The sequence below is a fragment of the Hyalella azteca genome, unplaced genomic scaffold (assembly GCF_000764305.2).
Source record: "Hyalella azteca isolate HAZT.00-mixed unplaced genomic scaffold, Hazt_2.0.2 contig14089, whole genome shotgun sequence".
In the NCBI taxonomy this organism is placed as follows: Eukaryota; Metazoa; Arthropoda; class Malacostraca; order Amphipoda; family Hyalellidae; genus Hyalella; species Hyalella azteca.
In genome coordinates this window covers 1102610-1124562 of record NW_025943988.1, presented here as the reverse complement: position 1 = coordinate 1124562, position 21953 = coordinate 1102610, and the positions used below count along the sequence as shown (strand labels likewise).

The following is a 21953-nucleotide window of genomic DNA, read 5'->3' as shown; positions in this document are numbered from 1 at the left end:
TGCGTAACATAATACGTTGTAGAATGTAGAATAAGATATAAATTTACAAATAATAGATACTAAAATAATAATAGTACGCGTTCATGAAACTCTTTTTCTTTGTAGTGATGCAGCGAGATATTTTCTGAACTCGCCTACTTGTTCGACAAGTAATCTATGCCTAAAATAACCTGAAGCTTGCAAAGTAAGGGAAAAAACACAGTTCTTTACATATAAAATGTAATGAAAATATGCGAGAATTTACAAGCAAAGGTATTGATAAACAAAAAAATTAGCTATGAATTTTGCGACCTAAATTTTATTATCACTGTAATCGAACAACTTCCTGCATAGGACAAATGTGCGTTCCGAGCTCACGTAACAAATTCAGTTACATATTGTAGTTTCCAACAGGAAAGGATTTAATACCAGAATCAAAATTTTACGAATAAAAGGAATTGCTTCATCTGAATATTGGGGGAAAATCAAATCTTTTGGTTAAAAATTTTCCTCGTTACAGGCGCTAGTCAGAACATAAAAGCATGAGTTTGCAAATATAAATTTAAAGCTGGCACTGCGATATGCGAGAGTCGAGGAGCCAAGATCAAAACTCGCTGTAGGCCTTGCTTCTGGTTCCTCTTCATAACCTAGTGACGTTATTATTTTCCGTGGCTAGTAAAAAGCTTCAAACAACTTACAACAGGCAATAAAGCAGGCAATTCTGCCAAGGTACGTGATTAATAAACTAACCGAAAATAATTCGTGTCACATACACGTTAAAAAGTCTTCGTTCCGAGCAAAAAGTCCTTTTTCATAAAATATTTACATGTTAAACACTGACCATAACAGAGAATTTCTCTATTTACTGCGGTAAAATGTTTTTTTTTTATCCAGAGTATTTCAATAAAAAAAGACTCGTCAAAAGTAAAATGAATTTTTTGGTAGCCGCGCTTCCCAGCTAAAAAATAAGACAGGCCTGCCGGTGTCACATGCCAGAGACGTTTGAGAAGTAAAACAAATTCTTACGCAATTCATTTCCATGTTCATTGCAATGCTACAACTAAATTTATTTTCCATTAACACCCTTTTTCTTTACAGCAACAACGATTTATCGTAATGTTTCTACAGCAACAAAAGTGCAACACGTCAACATTTTTCTACATTTTCCTCACTACATTTGTATAGCTTTCAGATCGAGACTCGAGGTTGAAATTCTTCTTCCTTTTATCATCGCTTCATCGGAACTCCCGCGATGTTCTGTATATCAGGTGCTGGCGTCGCTGCAGTGCAGCTTCTCCGTGGCCGCGATGCATTTCCTGATCTCGAGCCCGATGGCCCTGGCCATGGGGGGCGGCACGGCGTTACCAACCTGCCGGTGCTTCTCCAGGAGGCTTCCGTAGAAGCGGTAGGCGTCAGGGAAGCCCTGTGAGCGCGCGCACTCCCGCACACTCACCACGCGGTGCTGCTCTGGGTGCAGCACGCGCCCCTGCATGAAAAAAAATATAACTCAGTACTCACGGCAGTGAGTGACAGAGAGCGTATTTTCTCGTGCATAAATCAGTTTTCATTGCGATTAGTACAGTGCATAAGAGCTAGAGATACCGTATCTTTGATACAGGCATGCCCGCTTCTTAAAATCGACGAAAACGTGAAGTCACGGACGGGCAGACGGACAGACAGACGGACATGGCCCGCACAATAGTGCATTTTTTCCATAAAGAGAAAATGCGCTAAAAATACCAGATATATTTACATCTTTACATACTATTTTTAATTCAAATAACTGTTTGCATCAATAAGTAGATACAACATATATATTTGGACATCGAATTAAAAAGATGATTTATACAAGCCTTTCTGAGACAGTAATTTGACTTACAAGACTTACGTACGGTACTGTAATTTACTGACACATTCATCAATTCCTGGAGCGTTGTTAATCATTTTTAGTTACCAATCAAGTCTCATGTTGGCCCAAAACCTCGTAATTAAAATTTTTGATGAGGAAATATTCTTAAAGCAACAAATGACTCCAGAAACACGGCGGCTCAGCTACTGAAATCCAATGTACTCATATTACCAAAAGTAACGAGCTACGAAAAATATCTTTAAATCAAATTTAAGCACATGGAACTTTTGCCTTACAAAACTCATTCTCTTGGATAACTATTCTCTTACTAACTTGCTACTACTTACAAGCGTGCCGATGTTAAGTAAGTTAAGTAACATTTATTATGCACAATATTGTTGAGAACATGCATGCAGGAACCATCATTATCAATAAAACCTACACCATCACCACAATCAGTGACAATTTAGAGCAATTTTAATTGAAGACAGCACCTGCTTGCCCATTGGCTCAGGGTTGGTGACGGTGGTGGAGAAGAAGCCGTCCCACTCCAGCCTGCCGTAGAGACCCGCCCAGTGGTTGTGTCGGTTGGCAGTGTGCGGCAGACACCAGGGGATGAGGGTGTTGTGCTGACGGTCCATGGGATCACATGGTGCACCGCTGGCACATGCACATACACCACGCAAGTGGCCTTCACTTGAGCGCCCGTTGCGCTTGTCGTCGTGGTTATACTCGCTGCAAACAACAAATGCTTGTTGACGTGCACACAAAAAGTAATTACAAATGTGGATAAAAACTAGTTAGGGTGCTATACCTATGGCGGTATACCTATATATACCTATAAACTATCAATTGATTTTCCAGCCCTTATTTTAGCTCTAAATTAAACAGTAAAAATGAAGAAAACGTTACTCACCATTGGAGTCCCATAAATATTCTAAATAATCAACTTATCCGTCACATATAAAGAGTTTACTCACAGTTTTTTGGTCCAGGAACCATCAGGCAAGCGTACAGGTTTGTTAGGCAGCATGCGCCAGTCGCTGCCGGGGGCTGTGGGGATGCGCTGCATGCGCGCGGCCACGAGGTCGGACAGAGATTTGCACTGATGGTCCAGCAGCAGCCCGTCACTAGCACGGACCTGTCATCATCAAGACGTACATTAATAATGATAAATAATAATAAAAAGCGTTTAATGTTGTTCAAACACAAATACGTTTCGTTACTGCATTATTCGAAAAACGGTAAAAAACAGTCTCACCGGCGTTGTAGTGGCCGTCTGTGACGTGAAAATAAACAGTTTATCTGTATTTTTCAGATGTTGTACGGGTTTCTAGTGTTAAATTCGAGTAAAAAAACGGTCATACGGTGTTTCTTTTCACGTGTCGGCAGGCCACAAGGACGCCGCTGAGACCGCTTAACGGTAATTTTTCTTACAGTGATGCATAGTAATCTTAACGAGAGTAATAATCGACTATGGTGTAAAGCAAAAGGCACTCTAAAATATTAGCAGTCGATGTTCGGTAATATAACTATCGGTAACTGTAACCCGTTACTCAAATAGTGTAAACGTTCAGCAGCATACAAGTTGCCAAGGCTCACCATTCGCTGGAAATGAGACTCAGGCTCGGTGGTGTAGGCGACCTGTTCTCTGCCGCCGCCGTTCTGTATGGGTTGCAGGTCGCTGAGGGCGTCACGCACTGTGATGGTGCGCAGCGGTCCACACACCGTCCACCGGCAGTTGCTCTTATACTGAACACAAGTTCTTGACATAGTAGTGCTAGTTTTATTTGTTTAATACAAAGTTTTGATCTTTACTTTATACACGTTTTTAATGCACATTTTGTGAGAACATATTTTTGATGAGGCGTTCTCTAATTTGTGGAACGCAGTATTTCAAGGAAATAAATGGCGTATAATGGATGATCATTAATTCAGAGAATACGCCAAGATCCATCAGAGTAGTGATAATATCGAGCATATTTAGGAATATGCAAACTCATATAACGGGCTAAAATGAAGTAAATCGTGTTACTTTATTATCACCGACATCAGGTAAAGTGACATTCTGACAGGCTACAGCCAAAGACTTCCAATGATTGATATTTTTCTGGTAAATGACAGGAGGCAGTTTTGTTTCTTTATGAGAATAATAAAAAAATTATAACATACTTCATTGGAACACATCAACTTAACGAATTAAAAAATCAACCGCAAGCTTGATGAAAAGGAGTTCATACCGCGATTAGGTACTTCATATGGTAATTCCATTTTTGCAAATGTCATTACTAGGTACGTGATTTGTTGCCTCAGTCATTATGAAATAATTTGCTGCCTAAGTCATTATTACATACTTAATACTTTAACTATTTCGTTAATTCTTAATTTGGTACCTAATTCTTCACGCAATGATTGTTACCAAAGTCGTTGGTCCATACGTAATTGGTTGCCTACGTCATTATTACATAATTCGTTAAATAATTTTTTAGAGACAATTCGGTACCTAATTCTCACACAATAATTATTGCCTAAGTAGTACAAGTGCATAATTGGGTGTTCACCTTAACGTCGGCGACGGCAGCAGAGACGGAGCAGGCGTGGGGGGAGAAGGAGTGCAGCGGCTCAGGGAAGTAAGGGAGCTGCTCGCCTGGAGCTGCAGCCAAGATGATGGCCCTGCAAACGTCCGTATCAAACATCGAATATATAATCGAGTAATAATAGAATGCTTTACTAGCACTTCAGCTACCAAATTCTTTCGCAATAGCAGCCTTAAATAAAAATCACTAGCAAGGCGAAAAGCATTGACATTTTTTTACATCATTCATAATCCACAAGACGCGCATGGTCGCAAGACCACTGAAACTGGCAAAAAAGAAACAGCGCTAACATTCGTAAGTTACGGGGTGACAAAAAGAGACAGAAGCGGCACTCGTCAAGATGTATCAGTTGTGACGTACAAGAAGCGACACAGCCGCCCACACGAGAGACAGAGAAGAGAAATGTAAGGAATCCTGCCTACATAACAACTTAAACCCACAACTGCCCTGCCTACACAACAACTTGATGGCTTATGTACACGGAAGGATAGCTAGATTAGAGCATCCCAAGCCAATGCTTGGGATGAACGAGCTAAGGAGCTCGTTCATGCTGATTGCATCATCAGAGCTCGGAGCTCGTTCTGATGATTGCATCATCAGAACGAGCTAAGGAGCTCACCAACAGAAGAATGCCAAGCTTCATGCTGTTCTTCAAATTTCTACGACCTAAACGTCTCACCGCATCACCGTTCCCGCGAACCAGCGCGGCGCAGCTATCATGTGCATCTGCGATTTCTTTCACAGCCCTATTTTTCTTCATACAAAGCTGATACCGGTACCACACACAGTACGATAACAAAAAGACTTTCAAATTAAATGGTAGTATTAAACTTTAAAGCAACTCTGGAACGCAGTGCTTGTAGGATGGGAATTTGGTTTATTTGGCTTATACTTGCTTTTAGACAACGGCTGTTCAATTAAGATGCATTTTAGTACATTCAGTGAAATAATCTTCAGTTGCCAGTCGAAACCTATCATTTGACAAACAGTTATCACCAAATCCATTCAAAATAAACTGTTTAGTCAAGAAGGCACGGTTGAAAATATGAGTAGGCTTGATTATGGTAATTTAATCATTAGCAGCATTATTTAGTAGCAGACACAACCGAAACGTGCCATGGTGGCCTGTCTGCAATCCTGCTCATTGATACACGAGTTGAAAGAAAGTTCTGCATCAATGTGAGATTTTACAACGAAGACATTTTTCTTATGCTTCAGATTGATCATAAGAAAACTCTTATATCATATAATAAAATAGCTTTACTTTCCACAATTATTTATACACCGTCAACACCGCTAACATCACAACACTTCGGTCGTTGGTTTTCAATAGAAACTATTTTATGTAAGCATAACCGAACCACAACTTTCTAGAGAGACAGAAACAGATTTGTACTTCATTATGTGGTAATCCAACCCTACAAATCGAAGTTCTGATAAGTATTAATATATGGTTTTTAGTGACGAACGGCGAGTTAAGTGCACAATCTTCTGCAAGGCGACTAATGTGTCATTAATCTAGATCACTAATTTGTCAGCCTGCGAATCCATCTTCACCTTCGTCTTGTTTGTGCGACGCCGTAGCTGCCAGCTTGGAGTATCCCGAAGGTGCACTGGTAGCCCATCTGTACCAGGACCCTGAGCGTGAGCTGCAGCACCATGCCGCACTTGTACGACACGAAGTTACGCACGTTCTCCAGCAGGAAGAAGCGGGGGCGGTAGAAATCACAGTACGACAAGTAGGATGCCACCAGTGAATTCTGAGCACATAACCAAACATTAAATAATTAATTAATGATTATAGGCTACAAGATCGAAATGACGAATTTTAAGGAAACTATCAAGTACAGAAAATTAAACTGATTTCATTTGATATAACTGCATACTCTAGATTAATTATTCTTATTCTTTCTTCTTAAAAGATGGAGATACCTTAATTAAACGCAACACAGAAGCTGACAGGAAATAGTTAGTTAGTTAGTTTAGTGGTCAAATGTTTACTAGCGCTTCAGCTATTAAGCTATCTCGCACCGAAAGTCAAGATGAACATCACCGTTAGTTAGTTAGTTAGTTTAGTGGTCAAATGTTTACTAGCGCTTCAGCTATTAAGCTATCTCGCACCGAAAGTCAAGATGAACATCACCATAGAGGTGGAAGGTCTCAATTATTCATCACCCACAAGGGGCGGAAGGTCTCAGATGTCCAGCCCGCTGAAGCTGGCTCGAAGGAAGCAGCGTTAGCATCTCAAAGAGACGAGGTGACAAGGAGGGACAGGTGAAAAGCAATAGAAACGAAGACACTCGAACAAGAGGTCGCTTACACGGGACGTCGGCCGCCCGCACGAGAGAGACAGAGAAGGGAAATGTAAGGAATCCTACCTACATAATAACTTAACCCCACAACTGAGACCTGCAGTCAGACACCGCGAGCTCAGCGGTGGGGCGCTCAGGAACAATCCCCCTAGGAACGCGAAATCCCATAGGACTTCTGACGGGTACAGACACCCGTCAGAAGTCCCCCCTTAGGGGTGACAGGAAATAATGAACATAATATTTTAAATAATAATCTTGATATATTATAAGTTGTATTACAATAAACATTAATAATATTAAAATTTACATTAATGAACACAAGAGTTTGAACAGGTGAAAATAATATTCGAACAGGAGACGCCATGTACGCCAGCAGACGCCTACCTTAAAGAGGGAGTATTGTCTGGAGTTGAAGCGGTTCATGCCACTGAAGCCTTGGCACGGGGGGCCGCCACACAATAACTCGACGTCCCCCTTCCGTGGCAGCGTCTGGCCTTTGCTATTGGTCGTCTTGTTCTGCACATAAACAATAGTTTAGAATCATCAAAGTACTGAGGCGGTTTCCAACTATGTCGATCGTTTAATAGCACTGACAGGAAGACAAACGATACAAAAACAGAGTTTTCCAAGGAGCAAAATAACAGCCTACTTATCACAAGACACTAAACATGAGGTCGAGTTTTGAGTAACCTGACGATATACTACAAAAGAACGATAGTTAGGGAGCGTGACAGTGATACCCGTTAAGGTTCAATTGCCACAGGCTGAGGTTACGCTTTGCAAATATCAAAGCTATTCATGCGCTAATTACTCTGAGAGCTTTTAGATTGCTGCTTGATCAAGTCATAAGACGTGCTGATTTGTGAATATTTGAGGGTTACAATAATAATTTTTCACAAGTAATGAAAACCGTCAATCAATAGAGATGTTAAAACAATCGTGCATTATCAATTGCTTGATTGAATGGTCGGGAATGACGACAGTTCTACAGCTTCAATGTTATACCAGCCGTTATAAGCATTCACTTAGAAATACGAGTTCAGCAAGTCGCTTTCATCAGGAAAGCTTTTTGCCACTTCCTGGATCGTTATATTTGTCCACATCTAAATGTTTTTTTATGTGAAGGAACACAAATGCGTTGGAGCCAAAAAAAAAAAAAAGAACCGAACGCCACCTCCATTGCCATCCTGAGGAGCAGGTTGCAGTCATCGGTGAAGACTGTGGCGTTGGGGTTGTTGAGTTTGTAGGCGTTGGCTGCAGGCTCAAACACTTCTATGGCCCAGCAACTCTCTGCCACTCCCGCCTGATGGAAGCCTTCCGACAAACCTGCAACAATATCACGAGCTGTAGTAATGCAGGATTAAGGATGCTAGTGGTGACACGGCACTAAGTTATAAAGGGAGCCAGGGCACGAAGCATCATCAAAATTACGAGCTGTTAGAATATTAGAATGTAAGACCCTGCAAACATATGCTGCCAGACAATGTATTGAAGAAAATTTATGGTCAAAATTTGTATCTTTCTTTCACTGATAACGAATGGTGAAGTCAGTAGGAGTGGAGTAAGAACTACTCAAGACACCAGAGGTGGTGCCTCAGGTTATCACAAATCGAGAGTTGACCCAAAGGAACTTCATCAAAAGCAGCCTCACTAATATTAAATAATATTCAAGAGCTTAAATAATATTCATTATATATTAATATATTAATATTCAAGAGATATCTCTCTATTTTGCGTGCACATGCCTGTCCTCATTACCATAGCGTGCCCGTATCGCTCCACATGATACTATATTCACGCACCGGCGCTGAGTATATTGTGAAGTATTACCAAATAACTCTACTTCTGCAATATTATTTACACAATTCTTCATCAGCCTACCCACGATTCATTTCAAATAGCCTTCAAAACCAAACAGCGTTTAGCCTGGAGTCGCCCGGACAGCAGCTGAGCTCGAAGTGAGGGCGCTGATGCGCAGGCACTCAAGTAACACCTGCTGAGAGACGAGACTCACCCCCACAACCTGAGAAGACGTCCAGAGTGCGAAGGCGCCTTGTGATGCTAGGGTAGTCTTCAAGTACGGCAGTTGTGTTGCTGTTACTGCTGCCTTTGCCTTTCCCTTTACCTTTGCCCTGCGCAGTTTAACAATTACAAGTTAGCTGAAAAATATGAGTGGCTTTTAATGTGAATTTTCATTGATTGAAGATACTCGGCTTACAACTGGCTCTGCAATATAGTTGTATGTTCCTGAAGCAAATAACTCCGATTTTTCCAGTATGCAAAATTAGGGAAAGTGCAAGGTTGACGGCATTTCAAAATACAACAAAGAACACCAGGCACTAATAGTGCAAAAACTGCACACAATCAACAGTAGAGTAATTAAAGATTATTAAGATAATAAGAGCAAAAAAAAAGTCTTTTATTTGTCAGCAAGATGATTATTATATAGAGTATTTTGAGGTCGTGTGTCTTACGTCACCACCCATACCTTCAGTAGCGTTAACCGAGTCACCTTCAGGAACGTCTATAAGCTCTTCAAGCATCCCATGGGGCAGTCGTAAACAGAACTCTATTTGCAGCAGTCGCAGCCAAGCCTTTATACGCATCTACTTACGTTCTGAAGGCTCCAACACTCGCTTGTCCACTTGCAATAAGGTCGATATAGCTACCTGATCCATTCCTGTAATAATACCTCACCGTGCCTATCTTAAATAATTAATGATTAGAGTTACCACTCTTTCATTCCTCCTTATATCATATGGACAATAATTCAATCCGAAACTCATTGAGACATTTTAGTTGATTAATTTTCATCGAGTGTCACTGAAAAGACCCATGGACAATATAAGTGATCTCTTTACTTAATTAATTCTCACAGAGTGTCACTGAAAAGACCCTAGAGACTCATACTACAGAGACTGAAATACTACTGATGGGTCTTAGAGACTGAAAGACCTATAGAGTGTCACTGAAAAATCTCATGTTCTTTCTAAAAAAAATGCAAAATTGTATTTTTTATGTTGGGGTTGCTACGAGAAGCTAGATAATTTCGAGAAGTTCTTGATACAGCAATTGCTAGGAGTACCTTGCCTGAAGACCCAAGGTTTATAGCAGACTTGGGAGGCTCGACAAGTTCTTTGGTTGTGGCGTCGTAGGCTTGCGAGAAGATGAACCTGTACGGCCCTTGCAGGAAGAACTCGTCGGGTGAACATGTGAGGTTCTCAGCATAGACGACCGTGCACTTGCCACACACCCAACTGAACGAAACGCTCGACTCTGCACAACACCGAATGCTACTTGGTCAAGCAGTCCAATGCATTATTTATCGCTTGACTGAGTTTAACAACAATACTGAGTTAAAAAGACTGAGTTAACTGAGTCAAGTTAATATTGTGCACATAACAAACTAACGGTACCGTCAAGACTGAGTTAACAGTCAAGTTAACAAGACTGAGTTTAATAACAAGGCCGAAACGCTCAACTCTGCACAACACAAAATGCTACTTTGTCAACGCCAGCAACTGCAATGTATTGTTCATAATCACAAGATGCAAATTCATACAATTCATCATTTAAATACGAAATTCTACGCAGCAATTGAGAAAAAGTATGATTTGACTTCAATCTTTCAATCTAAAGCTGAAATTAGGATTAATCATACATGGGTCGTAAAAATGGAAAGGCAAATAATAAAAAATCTAAATTAAAGCAAGAAGGCACTTTTTATTTTTTTCCCTAAGTAATATGAAGGTAAATAAGACCTCCGAAGTTGCTCCCCGTATATAAAATACTGATCTCGGAAAATGAGGAGAATTTGACGCAACATTACCAATAGATATTAAGGAATAACAGAATCTGGTTTATGACAACAATACCCTACATGTAAACCATTCAACAACAATGACTATCTCACAGGACTCGCGGCCTGTGTCCCGCAACACAATACGTTAGCAATGTATACACTAAGAACCTTCATCGCTCCAGTAGAGGAGGTTGAGCGGCGCCTGGTAGGCAGCAGCGGCACCGCGATGGGTGTTCTCAGGTCGGTAGAACTTGCGCACCACGGCAGTCACACTAGCCGGGGGCAACGCACTCCCGCAGAACACTTCCCCTGCACGACACGAAGCTTTTATGATTAATTCTGAATAATGCTTAATGAAAATCACCTAAGTTTGCCTTCAGCGTGAAACTGGTCTTTACTGTACTATGACTGAAATCAAATTTGTGCTTAAGAGGATAAGCATAGCACGACTCAACGCAGATAATTGATGTAAATCATTTGAAAATCAAGATATTTTATAATATTTGACACCCAATTATGCATCCGATCATTTGCTAATGGTGACAGTAGTAAATAAGATAAGATTCAACAGAGGCTTATCAGCCCATTTTGCTACCCAGTTCTCAATAGTCAAGAATTAACACAAAAGAAACAATGAGAAAGCGGGGCTGACCGGACTTGGAATGGGGGCGAATGGACAGTATCTGCGCCACTCTGAAGGGTTCGCTGGTGTCTTCATTACTTCCTTTGATCTTCTGAGTTAAACGATAATATTCAGGGAAGAGGTCTTCGTCCCAATGCTCCTGCTGGCGCTGGGCTCGTGATGCTGGGCTCGGTAGCTTCACCTGACACGATGAATCCTCAACTTACAATGCAAGATCTATATTAATGAAACTCAAACATCAGAGAATGACTAGACTAGATGACTAGATAAAGCTATGGAAAAATATATGTTAAGATTTGAAATGCCTAGCACCATGTCGAACCCGGTGGAAGTCTAGTAGCTATTTCAAACTATCGTCAGTCATGAAAAGATCCGGTCAAATGACACGATTTTAGATCTTCTGTGAACAAGGCACGAAAAGGAAAAGAATCGGCGACAGGCCACATCAGGCCTACACTTCAGCGCCGAGATCTCTATGTTATGTTATGTTATCTCAAGATGTGGAGTGTTTAAGAGCAGGCAAGCACTTCACGGTTTGGACAAGGCATCGTCCGGCTGTGATTCTCAGACGTTATTGATAACATAGCTGGGATTGACTGAATGATTGCATTTAATACACACATTCTTACCTTAAAAGCAAAAGCCGAAGGCTCCACAAGAATACAGTCACCAACGCTAAATTTCTGGTCCATGTACTGCACGGCATTGTACTCGTCAGTCTGAGGAAAAAACGTTTTTGATCAAATTTTTTTAACAAAAAAGCTGGCGCTTCCATATCATTGAAGCCTTTTTTCTATTATACAAAAATATTCAGCAAATAAATACTACCAAAATTGCCTGTACTAAAATCATGAGACTTTGGTAAACCTGGAAACGATGAATAATTAATAGGAGCTTTTTATCAGAAGCTACAGTGTTATTAAACACGCGAGTGTTACATGTATTAATTCATTTCTTGATAAAACGGTCTACTAATTCTATCGCATTTTCTTGTCCTCATTTAGATCAGTTTTATTATCTTTTATAGTAATCCAGTGAATAATGGAAAGGAATAGTTTGAACAATGTTTAAGTAGCAGTTCCAAGGTTACCTCTGTAGATTTCTCCATGAGAACACAGGAGTCCCGCAGCTCGGCGAGTCGCAGCCGCTCGCAGCATGGACAATCTCTGCTACCAGTGGCCAACTCGTTCTGATTTAAAAGCTTAATGTTAAGATTTATAAATATATATTTATATCAAAATTTATTTATATAGGTATATATTTATTTCAACCATTATAATGACATGCGTTCATGTAATGGAGTGCGTGCCAAGTAAACAAAGTAAAATTATATCCCGATAGTTTCATAAGCACTATCCCAATTGGTCGGAAACAAACTAGAAATCCAATCTGATGAGACAAAATTAAACTCTCTAGACATAGGATCCCAGAAAAACATTTCATAATTGAATTTTTTAAAAACTTATAAATTTATTTTGGTTTATATCAGTTCGATTCAAAAATAGACCACACAGTGGCTGCCCCAAAGAAATTCAAGAATCTGGACTTCGCTTTACTTCGTAGATCGTCACCTGCTCAGAGGAGAGGTGAATGAACCTGGCGTGTTGGGGGACATAGGCGAGCTGGCAGAAGAAGCTGTGGGTGTCGTCGGAGGCAAGCGGGTTCAGATCCTCAGGGTGAAGGATGCCCCCAAGCAAGCGCCAGTTTGGAGGTGGATGGTGCGGGACAACACGCACCTGAAAGCATTAATATTTGAGGACTTTTTAGTGTCTGCGATCATTCTCATAACGCAATGAATGTAACAATATTCATAACAAATCTTTGGCAGATTCTTTGTTTCATTTGAGGTACCTTTTTCATAACGGATGCGAGTGGAATATCTTCACAATCGTCAATTATGAAGAGCTCCTGAGGATCACTGGTATCACCAAGTATGGTATCCTTGCCTCTGCAGTACCAGTCTGCGTGTAGGTACTTCTCCCCCTTCATGTCCTCCCACAAGCTCACAACTCGCGCTATGTACGGCAAGTCCTTCACACCGGCGTCAGGTTCGATCTGCACGCAGTCACCTCGACACACTACGTCTTCATTGACCCGAGCACTCGAGTAATACACGCGCTTGCTGGTGCGATAAGAGGCCTCGCCAACCCAACACAGTTTATCGGTTGTCTTCTTGACACGATGGCTTCTGGTCTGCGCTGCAGCGTCACGCAAGTTGGCGAGTTTTTGTACTGCTTCTTCCTCGTTCTCGTCATCGGGCTCAGCAAGCATCATGTTGGGACACCGGCGATCTTTGCAACATTGCTTGGACCGACCACTGCCGCCGAATTTGATCATGTCCTTGCATGAAGAACACTCACCACAATCCTGCTTGAGGCATGCCTCACACACGCCGCAACGCATCCGACGCGGTCCACTTTTCTCTTTAGTATCGTTGGCAGAGTTGTCTCCTTTATGAGAATCTATTTGGTCAGCAAAGAACTGGTCGAAACAGCGACGTACTAAAGGCGTGGTGGTAGCCTTAGTCCACTTGGGCATCTTCTTGACCGTCTTGATGCGAGGCCCGCGGGTCTTGAGAGCACATCGCTTGCCGAGCGTCACGCCAGCGAGGTCAACCAACGTCCGTAGGCAAGGGTGAGTGATGAGGACATCACTGCCGTCGCCAGCCACGTCAAAATTGTGTACTTGGTCACATACAAACTGGGCGTGACGAAGCAACGAGTCTTCACTCAAAACAACGTCTGCAAATAACACATGATGAGATAATTTAGAATGTTTACTCTAATACCGCATTTGAAACGCATCTATTAAATGAACGCTGCTAAAAAATAGGAAAAAAATTATTCAGGACAAGGATTAAATTAGTTAATAAATTTTTACGGGGCATGATCGTAAATGACATTCGCTAGAAGTTATTGTTTAAATTTACGATTGCAGTATTCAACAATACCTATGTAGCAGTAACGGTATTATTAGCAAAGATTATGCAACAGTATCTACTGACCTGGAGGTGGGACGGTGGTCTGCAACAAATTCAGCAGGTCTTCATAACCGCCATCCTCATTATCATAGAGAAACTCGATCACCAGTTTGCTCAGATATATTTTCTCCATGACAGCATCGACGTATTGCTTGTACACGGGCGATGGATCCATAAGCACATACTCTGCATATCCCGTCGAGAATCCAAGTAGAGCTTTTTCCCCTGAAAAGTTAATGTAAAAATTTGGAATTGTACTCCTTTTCGTGGTGTAAATATAAAAACAAATAAACTGATTATGGAAGCCTAATGCAGGCAATATACGCAATTCAAGTAGTAGTAGTAGTAGTAGTAGGGAGAGGTTTCTAGCGCTTCAGGGTCGAGGTAACCTCCTATAAAAAATCTTGATTACATAAATTTCCGACAAACATTGTGACTTTTTGAAAAATTTCAAATGCCCAAACACGCTCGTCCCGCTTATTGGTTTTAGCATTTAAATCAGAATTAATCATATTACTATGTGTTTATAGGGTAGGTAAATATTTATTTTCTAACAAAACACTAAAAAATTCTGCCATGTAAGACAAAAAAGTTAAAATATGGAATGAAAGCAAAGTATAAACACAGCACTAATGCACTACCATATAAATTAGAGTCTAAATAATACCAATACAATTTAAATGTTCACTCCTGATATTCACTGAATAGATGATGTTAAATAATTGAGAAGGCAGCAGTCTAATTGAGGTATTTTATAGGTGTGCAGATGAAATTTAAATAACAGCCAAAAATCAGGCTAAATGAGTTTTTCCAGGATTTCAAAATGATTGCTAAAAAGCTACAAATTATCTAATAAATAAAGCAAACTCTCACATTTTAATACATTATTTTTTATGCTACAGATAGTCTTATTTGGAACCTGACTGCAGATAAAACCTCTCAAAACCAAACATTGAAATAAAAATGGTCAGGTAGCTTGAACCATCTTCCATAATAAGAATAATGGTCCAGTAGCTTGTACATTACCTATCCATCATATGAAAAAACCTTACATAGAAGCCACTCTTACCCCCATCAAAACCCGAGATCCACCACTCGTTGATGGGCCCCACATCCATGACCGGCACTCCATCGAGAGGTGTAGGGTCCTCAGCAAAGATGGGCTTGATGTAGCCTGATGTGTATAGCAGCGCATTGCGTTCTATCAACCCACCATCAAACGGACACACATGGCCTTGCTTGTCATAAACCCTGGAATATATTAGTCACATTGGCAAAGCTGATCAAGGTGCAAGGCATGTAACCAACTTAAAAATCCTTGTTTACCCAAAAAACAGTTATCCAGGAGTGAAAAACAACACAACGGATGAAAACAGAATGCTTTTAAAATTAGACAAACTCACGTGAACGAAGTGAGCTTATGTTGCGGGCGTTCTTCCAAATCATCATCCATAAATATTGCCAACTTAGGGTCAGTGAGAGCTATAAACTCCTCAGTTGCGTCCTGGGGATGTCCCTCATAGAATGAGAGTGAGTCCGAGTCCAAAATTTGGCGGCAAATGGGGCAACGCGACTTGGGAGCTGCAGGTTGTGAGGTTTTCTGGTCTTGGCTCGAGTGATAAGACCTGCAAATGTGTAAAGTCTAGAACCATAACACCCGAATACAGAGTCTTAATGACAGCACAATAGGAGTATTCAATTGATTGTAGTAAACCATAAAACAGTGGTTATCCCTTATAATAAATAAAACTTTACAATTTTAAAAATTAAACTGATAAAAAGTGAGTCCCTCACCGTTCAGGCTCAGCTAACTTCAGTCTCTTTTCAGATGGAAAACCTTCAAATTCATCACCAGGATCGTCCGAATCCCAAGACGTGGTTATATTGTCTTTTTTGACAGAAGCAGCATCCTTGGCATCACAGTCTTCCTTGTCTTCTTGGACAGAAGCAGCGTCATTGGCATCACAGTCTTCCTTGTCTTCTTGGACAGAAGCAGCGCCATTGGCATCACAGTCTTCCTTGTCTTCTTGGACAGAAGCAGCGTCCTTGGCATCACAGTCTTCCTTGTCTTCTTGGACAGAAGCAGCGTCATTGGCATCACAGTCTTCCTTGTCTTCTTGGACAGAAGCAGAGTCATTTGCATCACAGTCTTTCATATTTCCATTGGATAGAATATGATAGTTGCCAGCATCTCTAGCATGTGATGACACTATACCATCAGCGTCACACAAATCATCCTTCTTTTGTTTTATTTCAAGAGTTTTGCAGTCTCTCTCAATGTCAGCTTCAAGAACAGGTTTATTAGGTGATACCGGCGTCTTTGGACTGTCAAATTCAACTTCGTGCTGATTATTGAAAGGAGCTGAAGGAATGGCGATTTCTGAGGCGTTTTTACATCCATTCTGGAGTGTATTATGAGGTTGAGGATCTTTCTTGATGAACGAGAACATCTCAGTGATGGATTTTTGCCTGGCGGTATCCTTACGCTTCACTGAAAAACAACATAGGCATCAATAATTATGCAAAATAGGCATTAGTAATTATGCAGAATTTATTTACTAGACATGAGCTTTGAAACTACTACATTCACCAAGTATTAGACAAATGAGTTAAGTACATTCATAGTGAAATACTTAAGTTGTATTAACTTCAATCCTAATAAGTTTCATACACAAGAATTTACTACCTTTAACTTTTGCTGGGGTGGCAGTTTTCTTCACTTTACTATCACTTGAAGCAGAAGGGATAGGGAGTGGGAAGCCATCTTCACCATTAGAAAAGCCTAGACCTCCTTTGGGCAGTTCACTTTCATGTTGCTGTGACTCAATGCCATTAGTAAGGTGAGACGAGGACATTCCTTGCTTCGTCTTAATTGATTCCTTAACACAAATTTCATTTTGGGGTAATTGTGGGCCCTGCAGAAATTCTAAAGATTTTATGCTTATTTTGCCCAAAGATTCATTAGAGTCTTCCATTTCTGTTCCTGGTATTGAAGTGCTGGGTGAGACCTTCAGTGAAGAGTCCAATGATGAAGAAGCATTTGCAACATTTTGGTTATTCTCATCACAATTTCCTGGGTGTTGTATTTTTGCTGGCTCTTGATGGGAAAGTTTGTTGAAAGTTTCAAAAACTTCCAAAGCTTGTTCATAGAACTGGCGCTGCAAGATAAGAACATTTCATCAAATTTTAAAACTAAAGGTACAACTTTCTCCATAACCTTAATTACTTCAATATTGAACCATCAAACAATAACCGGAATAAGCTTATAAAAAAAGGTACAACAATTATATATACAATTATAGTAATTATGCAGCCGAGATCAATTATAAATGATCTTATATTGACACATACCTCATTGATACCACCTGCTTCTAATGTATTATCCAGGTAAGTCAAACTCATGATACAGGGAGCAGGCAAGTAAGGTTTCAAATAGGAGCGCAGCCTTTTGACCGCCCCTTTGGCAGTAATGTCCCCATCTTCATATTCCTCCCATACATTGTTTACACTGAAATAAAAATAAAAGATCAGAATTCACAACAATAAATTTTTACAACAGTTAGGAAAATATTTTAGATTCAATAATCTAATGAGTAATTAAAAATTACATATTTAATAGTAATAAATTAGAAGGCTTTCTGAATGATAAGCATTTGAATTATAAGGCGATTGATCAAGGTAAAACATTTAAGCCAAACCTAGAGCTTGTCTATACATGCAATTCAAGTTAGAGGATTGTTGGCTAGCAATACCAAGGTACGTACTTAAAATGTATATACATAGCTTCACCTCAAATAGGTAGGTATGCATTTGACCACAATTCAGTTAGGCTTTTTCAGAGCTTGTGCATGAATATTACAGTGAGCTACGAGGGAAGGGCATCTGTGCATTGAAAACAAATTTATATTCAATGGATAACAATGTGCTGGAGTTGGAGCCAACCTAATCTGGAATATTGGAAGGATTTTCTAGAAAATGTGGGTATTTTACAGGTAATTTTCAAACTGTGGTCAAACTGTACCCATTTCTCATTTTTCACAGAAATTTTTTACAAGGATCATAGGTACAGATGAAATGTACCCCATTTACAAGTGCTTTTGTATCATCCAGGGGTGGCTTCTGCCCAATTTTCCAGTTTGGAAAATTGGATCATGTTTGGAAAGTACTATATCATGGATACCGTACCAGCTTTATCATACAAAAAAAATTAGTTTAAATATCAAGTAAATGGGGAAATTAAAAATGAACTGATTCTGAGAAATCTGTGGTTTGTCACTACTATGTTGCCACTTAGCTTATGTTGCCAACCTTAAAACAAAACAATCACTGGGCAGAAGTCACTGACAATGATATGCTTAACAAGTCTGGAAAAGTCCTACTTTTTTCTGAAATATTGCGGCTCTAATATCATATAATTTCAGGAGGTATGAAATCTTGCAGCTCTAATGTTATGTATTTTTGTTCGATTGTAAAAAATACAGTTTGCACTTCGCAAACATGTCATTGCATAAAATTTTAACCTTCCACAATCCACAGTACTTCAATGCTCCCGCCAAAATATCCTGCGGAATGTAATGATAATGAGCCAACAGTCAACTCAAATGTTTCTATGAAGATTGCATAGTTGCAGTCACATCAGAGTGGTCGGTCAGACTGCATTATCACATGTTCAGTTGCCACATAAGTAAAGACAAATGTTATTGTTGCTGTTTGACTGTTTTTAGGGTAAAATTAGAGATTTGGTTTGGGATAACATGTACACAAGACTCTGTAAATAAGTTTGCAGCTTGTAATTGGCTCTACATGGCCAAGATACCGAATTCACAGCCCAAAAAAAAAATAGAATCAAGGCTGGCAAATCATTAAAACCACAGTTCAAAAATCCAGTTGTAGATCACCAAGTAGATAACTACCGTACCTATGTCTGCTGCTTGTTGCTGATTTTGTACATTCTTATGATCCTTTGGCCTTGGCCAAATACTTTATTGAATAAAAATGGAAAAAAATTAACATTTTTTGCCAGTAATTTTTAAAATCAGCTATAAAAAGATAGTTCTTACTTTTACCAATGATTTTGTTAAATTTCAGTCTGACATTCAATTTAGCCTATGCAGGCATGGAATATATCTATGTGGCAAGCTGTGACTGGAATTTTTGAGCTGTGGGTTTATAGGTTTGCCAGCCGTTAGGTATTCCATTTCTTTGAGCCATGAATTCCTCATCTTAGCCACGAAAAGCCATTCACGAGAAACAAACTTATTATTATTATTAGTCCCATGCATGTGTTACCCTACATCTCTAATTTTACCCTACAAACAGTTACTAACATTTGTCTTCAGTCTTCACTTAAGAGGCAACTAAACAATTGATAATGCAGTCTGACCGCACTGACGTGACTGCAACTAAGTGATCTTCAAGGAAATGTTTTGGGTTGACTTGTTATTCATGTTATTACATTCTGCATGTTATTTTGGCGGGAGGCAGGAGCATTGAAGTATATATACTGCAGATTTTGAAACTTGAAAATAAGGTGTGTACCATAGCAGATACCAATATCATACCATCAAACAGGGTAATAAGGGACGGGCAGGGTAAATCGGGACAGTCATCCTTCATTTTGTAGAAATTTTGTAGCAGCTAAATTAATCAAAATATTGCAGAATTAAAAATAGTGGGATAAAGTTCAACATTTTTACTTCTATGTAGCATAAAGTTAAGAAATCATACATTTACTACCTCTAGAAAATCTCTGAAAAAAGTGTGAAAAGTGAGATTTTGGAAACATATGGTACCTCTGTTAAGGTCTGTATAAAAAAATTTTACTTAGATAAAAGTTGCACACAAGTTTTGGCTTAAAAACCAGATTGATAGAATTAACATATCTCAATCCCAAAAAAATGATGGCCATTTCTGTAGGACAGGGTAATAAGGGACACCACTGTGCAGAGAGTGGATGAATATTTCAAGATCTTTTCAGTAGCAAAATTTATGCCTTCAGAAGATCTTGCCGACACATTTAGATTGAAATTCTATCATTTAATATATTTGTCAGTCTTCGGCCAACCATTTAAAAAAGTAAGGTTTCCGGCATGTTGGATTGATCAGTATGCAGCAGCAGTGAAGCTAGCTTGTCCGAAAATCAATTGCGATGAGTTCCCACCGAAAAAAGTAAACGTTAAGTTTGCGATTACGTAGTTGCGGTCACATTAGTGATTAGAGTGGCTGCGTAAATGGCTTTTCATTAAAAATTACCCGGCGACGCATCTTAAAATTACCCGGCGACGCTTAGGGCTTAAAAACCTCTGTATTGGCAACGCTGCATCCACCCTCTGCACCATGGATTGGAAGGGACACCCTTCGGGTTGGGAGGTAATAAGAAATTAAGGGACACCCCTAAAAATGCATTTGCAGTAGAACCTTGATTAGCAAAGGCTTTACTTAATAAAAAATTAATTAATGACAAAAAATGTTGATTAGGCCTACATTTACCTTGCTCAGCTACAAAATTCACTTAATAAAAAATTAATGCATCATCGGTCATCACAAAATTGTGCAGAGAATGACATAGATATAATTGTGCACTGGGCAACATAAAATGAAAAGTAATTAATCTAAAGAATGATTTATTTCTCCAAAAATATGATGATTATCACTAAAATAGTTTCTGTCTCAGGTATGTTTTTATAATCTTTTTTTTTTGTCATAGTGAATTCACTGGACCTAATTGAAATGGAGTGAAATTACAAGCCATCCTGTAACTTGTAAGCTTACAGATACAGAAGAAATGCTACCTGCTAGGCTGCTGGGCCGCTGGCTGGGTGGCTGCTAATTGCTATATCTAGGGCCTAGTACCTACTACTGCATAGTGGCAAACCAGCAATTTTCTAGAATCAGTTCATTTTTAATTTTCTCATTTAGTACTCAAGATTTTAACAGATTTCTTATGTAAGATAATTCTGGTATCCAAGATACTTAACTGGTCTACTTAGAGGACTCAAAAATGAACTTGAGGAAGAGTCTAAAAAACTCTGCTTTGCCACTATGCCTACTAGGCCTATATCGGCTATATGGCTGCTGATATGAAGCTTGCATTGCAGTGGAGTGAGTGGACACTGGACAAGGTCGTTGTAAATGCTCATTGGCTGTTCATGAAATTGACATTGGACTATGAAGTGTGTAAATATTTAAAGTGTAGACAGAATATTCTAAAAATTTGCACTGTCAAAGACATATGTTTTATTAATTTGACAGACTCACTCTCGCTGTAGTTTTGAACATCAAGAAACGAAGAAAGAACCTAAATTTCATTTTATACATACCCTTCCACAACGTCGTTTGGGATTTGACTCGCCATTTTGAAGTTAAAAATTATATTGATACCATATATTTCTATTCATTCGGTTCATAAAAAATCGGTACAGTACTAAAACCGTAAAAAGTACATCTTTTTAATTTTGGCGCGCAGCTGCCAAGGTACACAACTACTGAATATGCACACGAGAGCCGGAAAACGGTGCTGCGGAAAGTTTGAACGGAGAAATATTACAATGGTTTACACTTTACAGACTTGAACAGACCATCCCGACGCTATTGGGACCATTTCTGAGGATTTCTAAAATGTTGAGGCAAATTTAGAATTTTAAACTACTACTTTGAACAAGGTATTTTTACATGACTTCTCAGCACAACGAACTTGAAAAATATCTCACGAATATAGCACAATATATCCATTCTCGATTGAGTAGAAGTATAATATCTTGTACTGAATTTTCATGAAAAACAGCACGAATT

General features: G+C 39.5%; 1 protein-coding gene across 1 annotated transcript; it reads right to left on the bottom strand.

Moving 5' to 3' along the window:
• Window positions 1-1213: 1213 nt before the first annotated feature.
• Window positions 1214-21660, bottom strand: LOC108675233 (DNA (cytosine-5)-methyltransferase 1). Its single transcript, XM_018163229.2, has 23 exons — window positions 21482-21660; window positions 17514-17670; window positions 16849-17320; window positions 15957-16653; window positions 15566-15787; window positions 15232-15413; window positions 14187-14387; window positions 13034-13923; window positions 12754-12918; window positions 12273-12371; window positions 11812-11901; window positions 11192-11363; window positions 10708-10848; window positions 9823-10013; window positions 8752-8869; window positions 7912-8063; window positions 7122-7253; window positions 5983-6185; window positions 4390-4501; window positions 3431-3580; window positions 2809-2969; window positions 2323-2563; window positions 1214-1465 (listed from the first exon to the last, which is right to left on the bottom strand). Exons 1-23 carry the CDS (start codon window positions 21514-21516, stop codon window positions 1244-1246), a joined length of 5205 nt encoding a protein of 1734 aa, XP_018018718.1. The 5' UTR covers window positions 21517-21660; the 3' UTR covers window positions 1214-1243.
• Window positions 21661-21953: the final 293 nt, after the last annotated feature.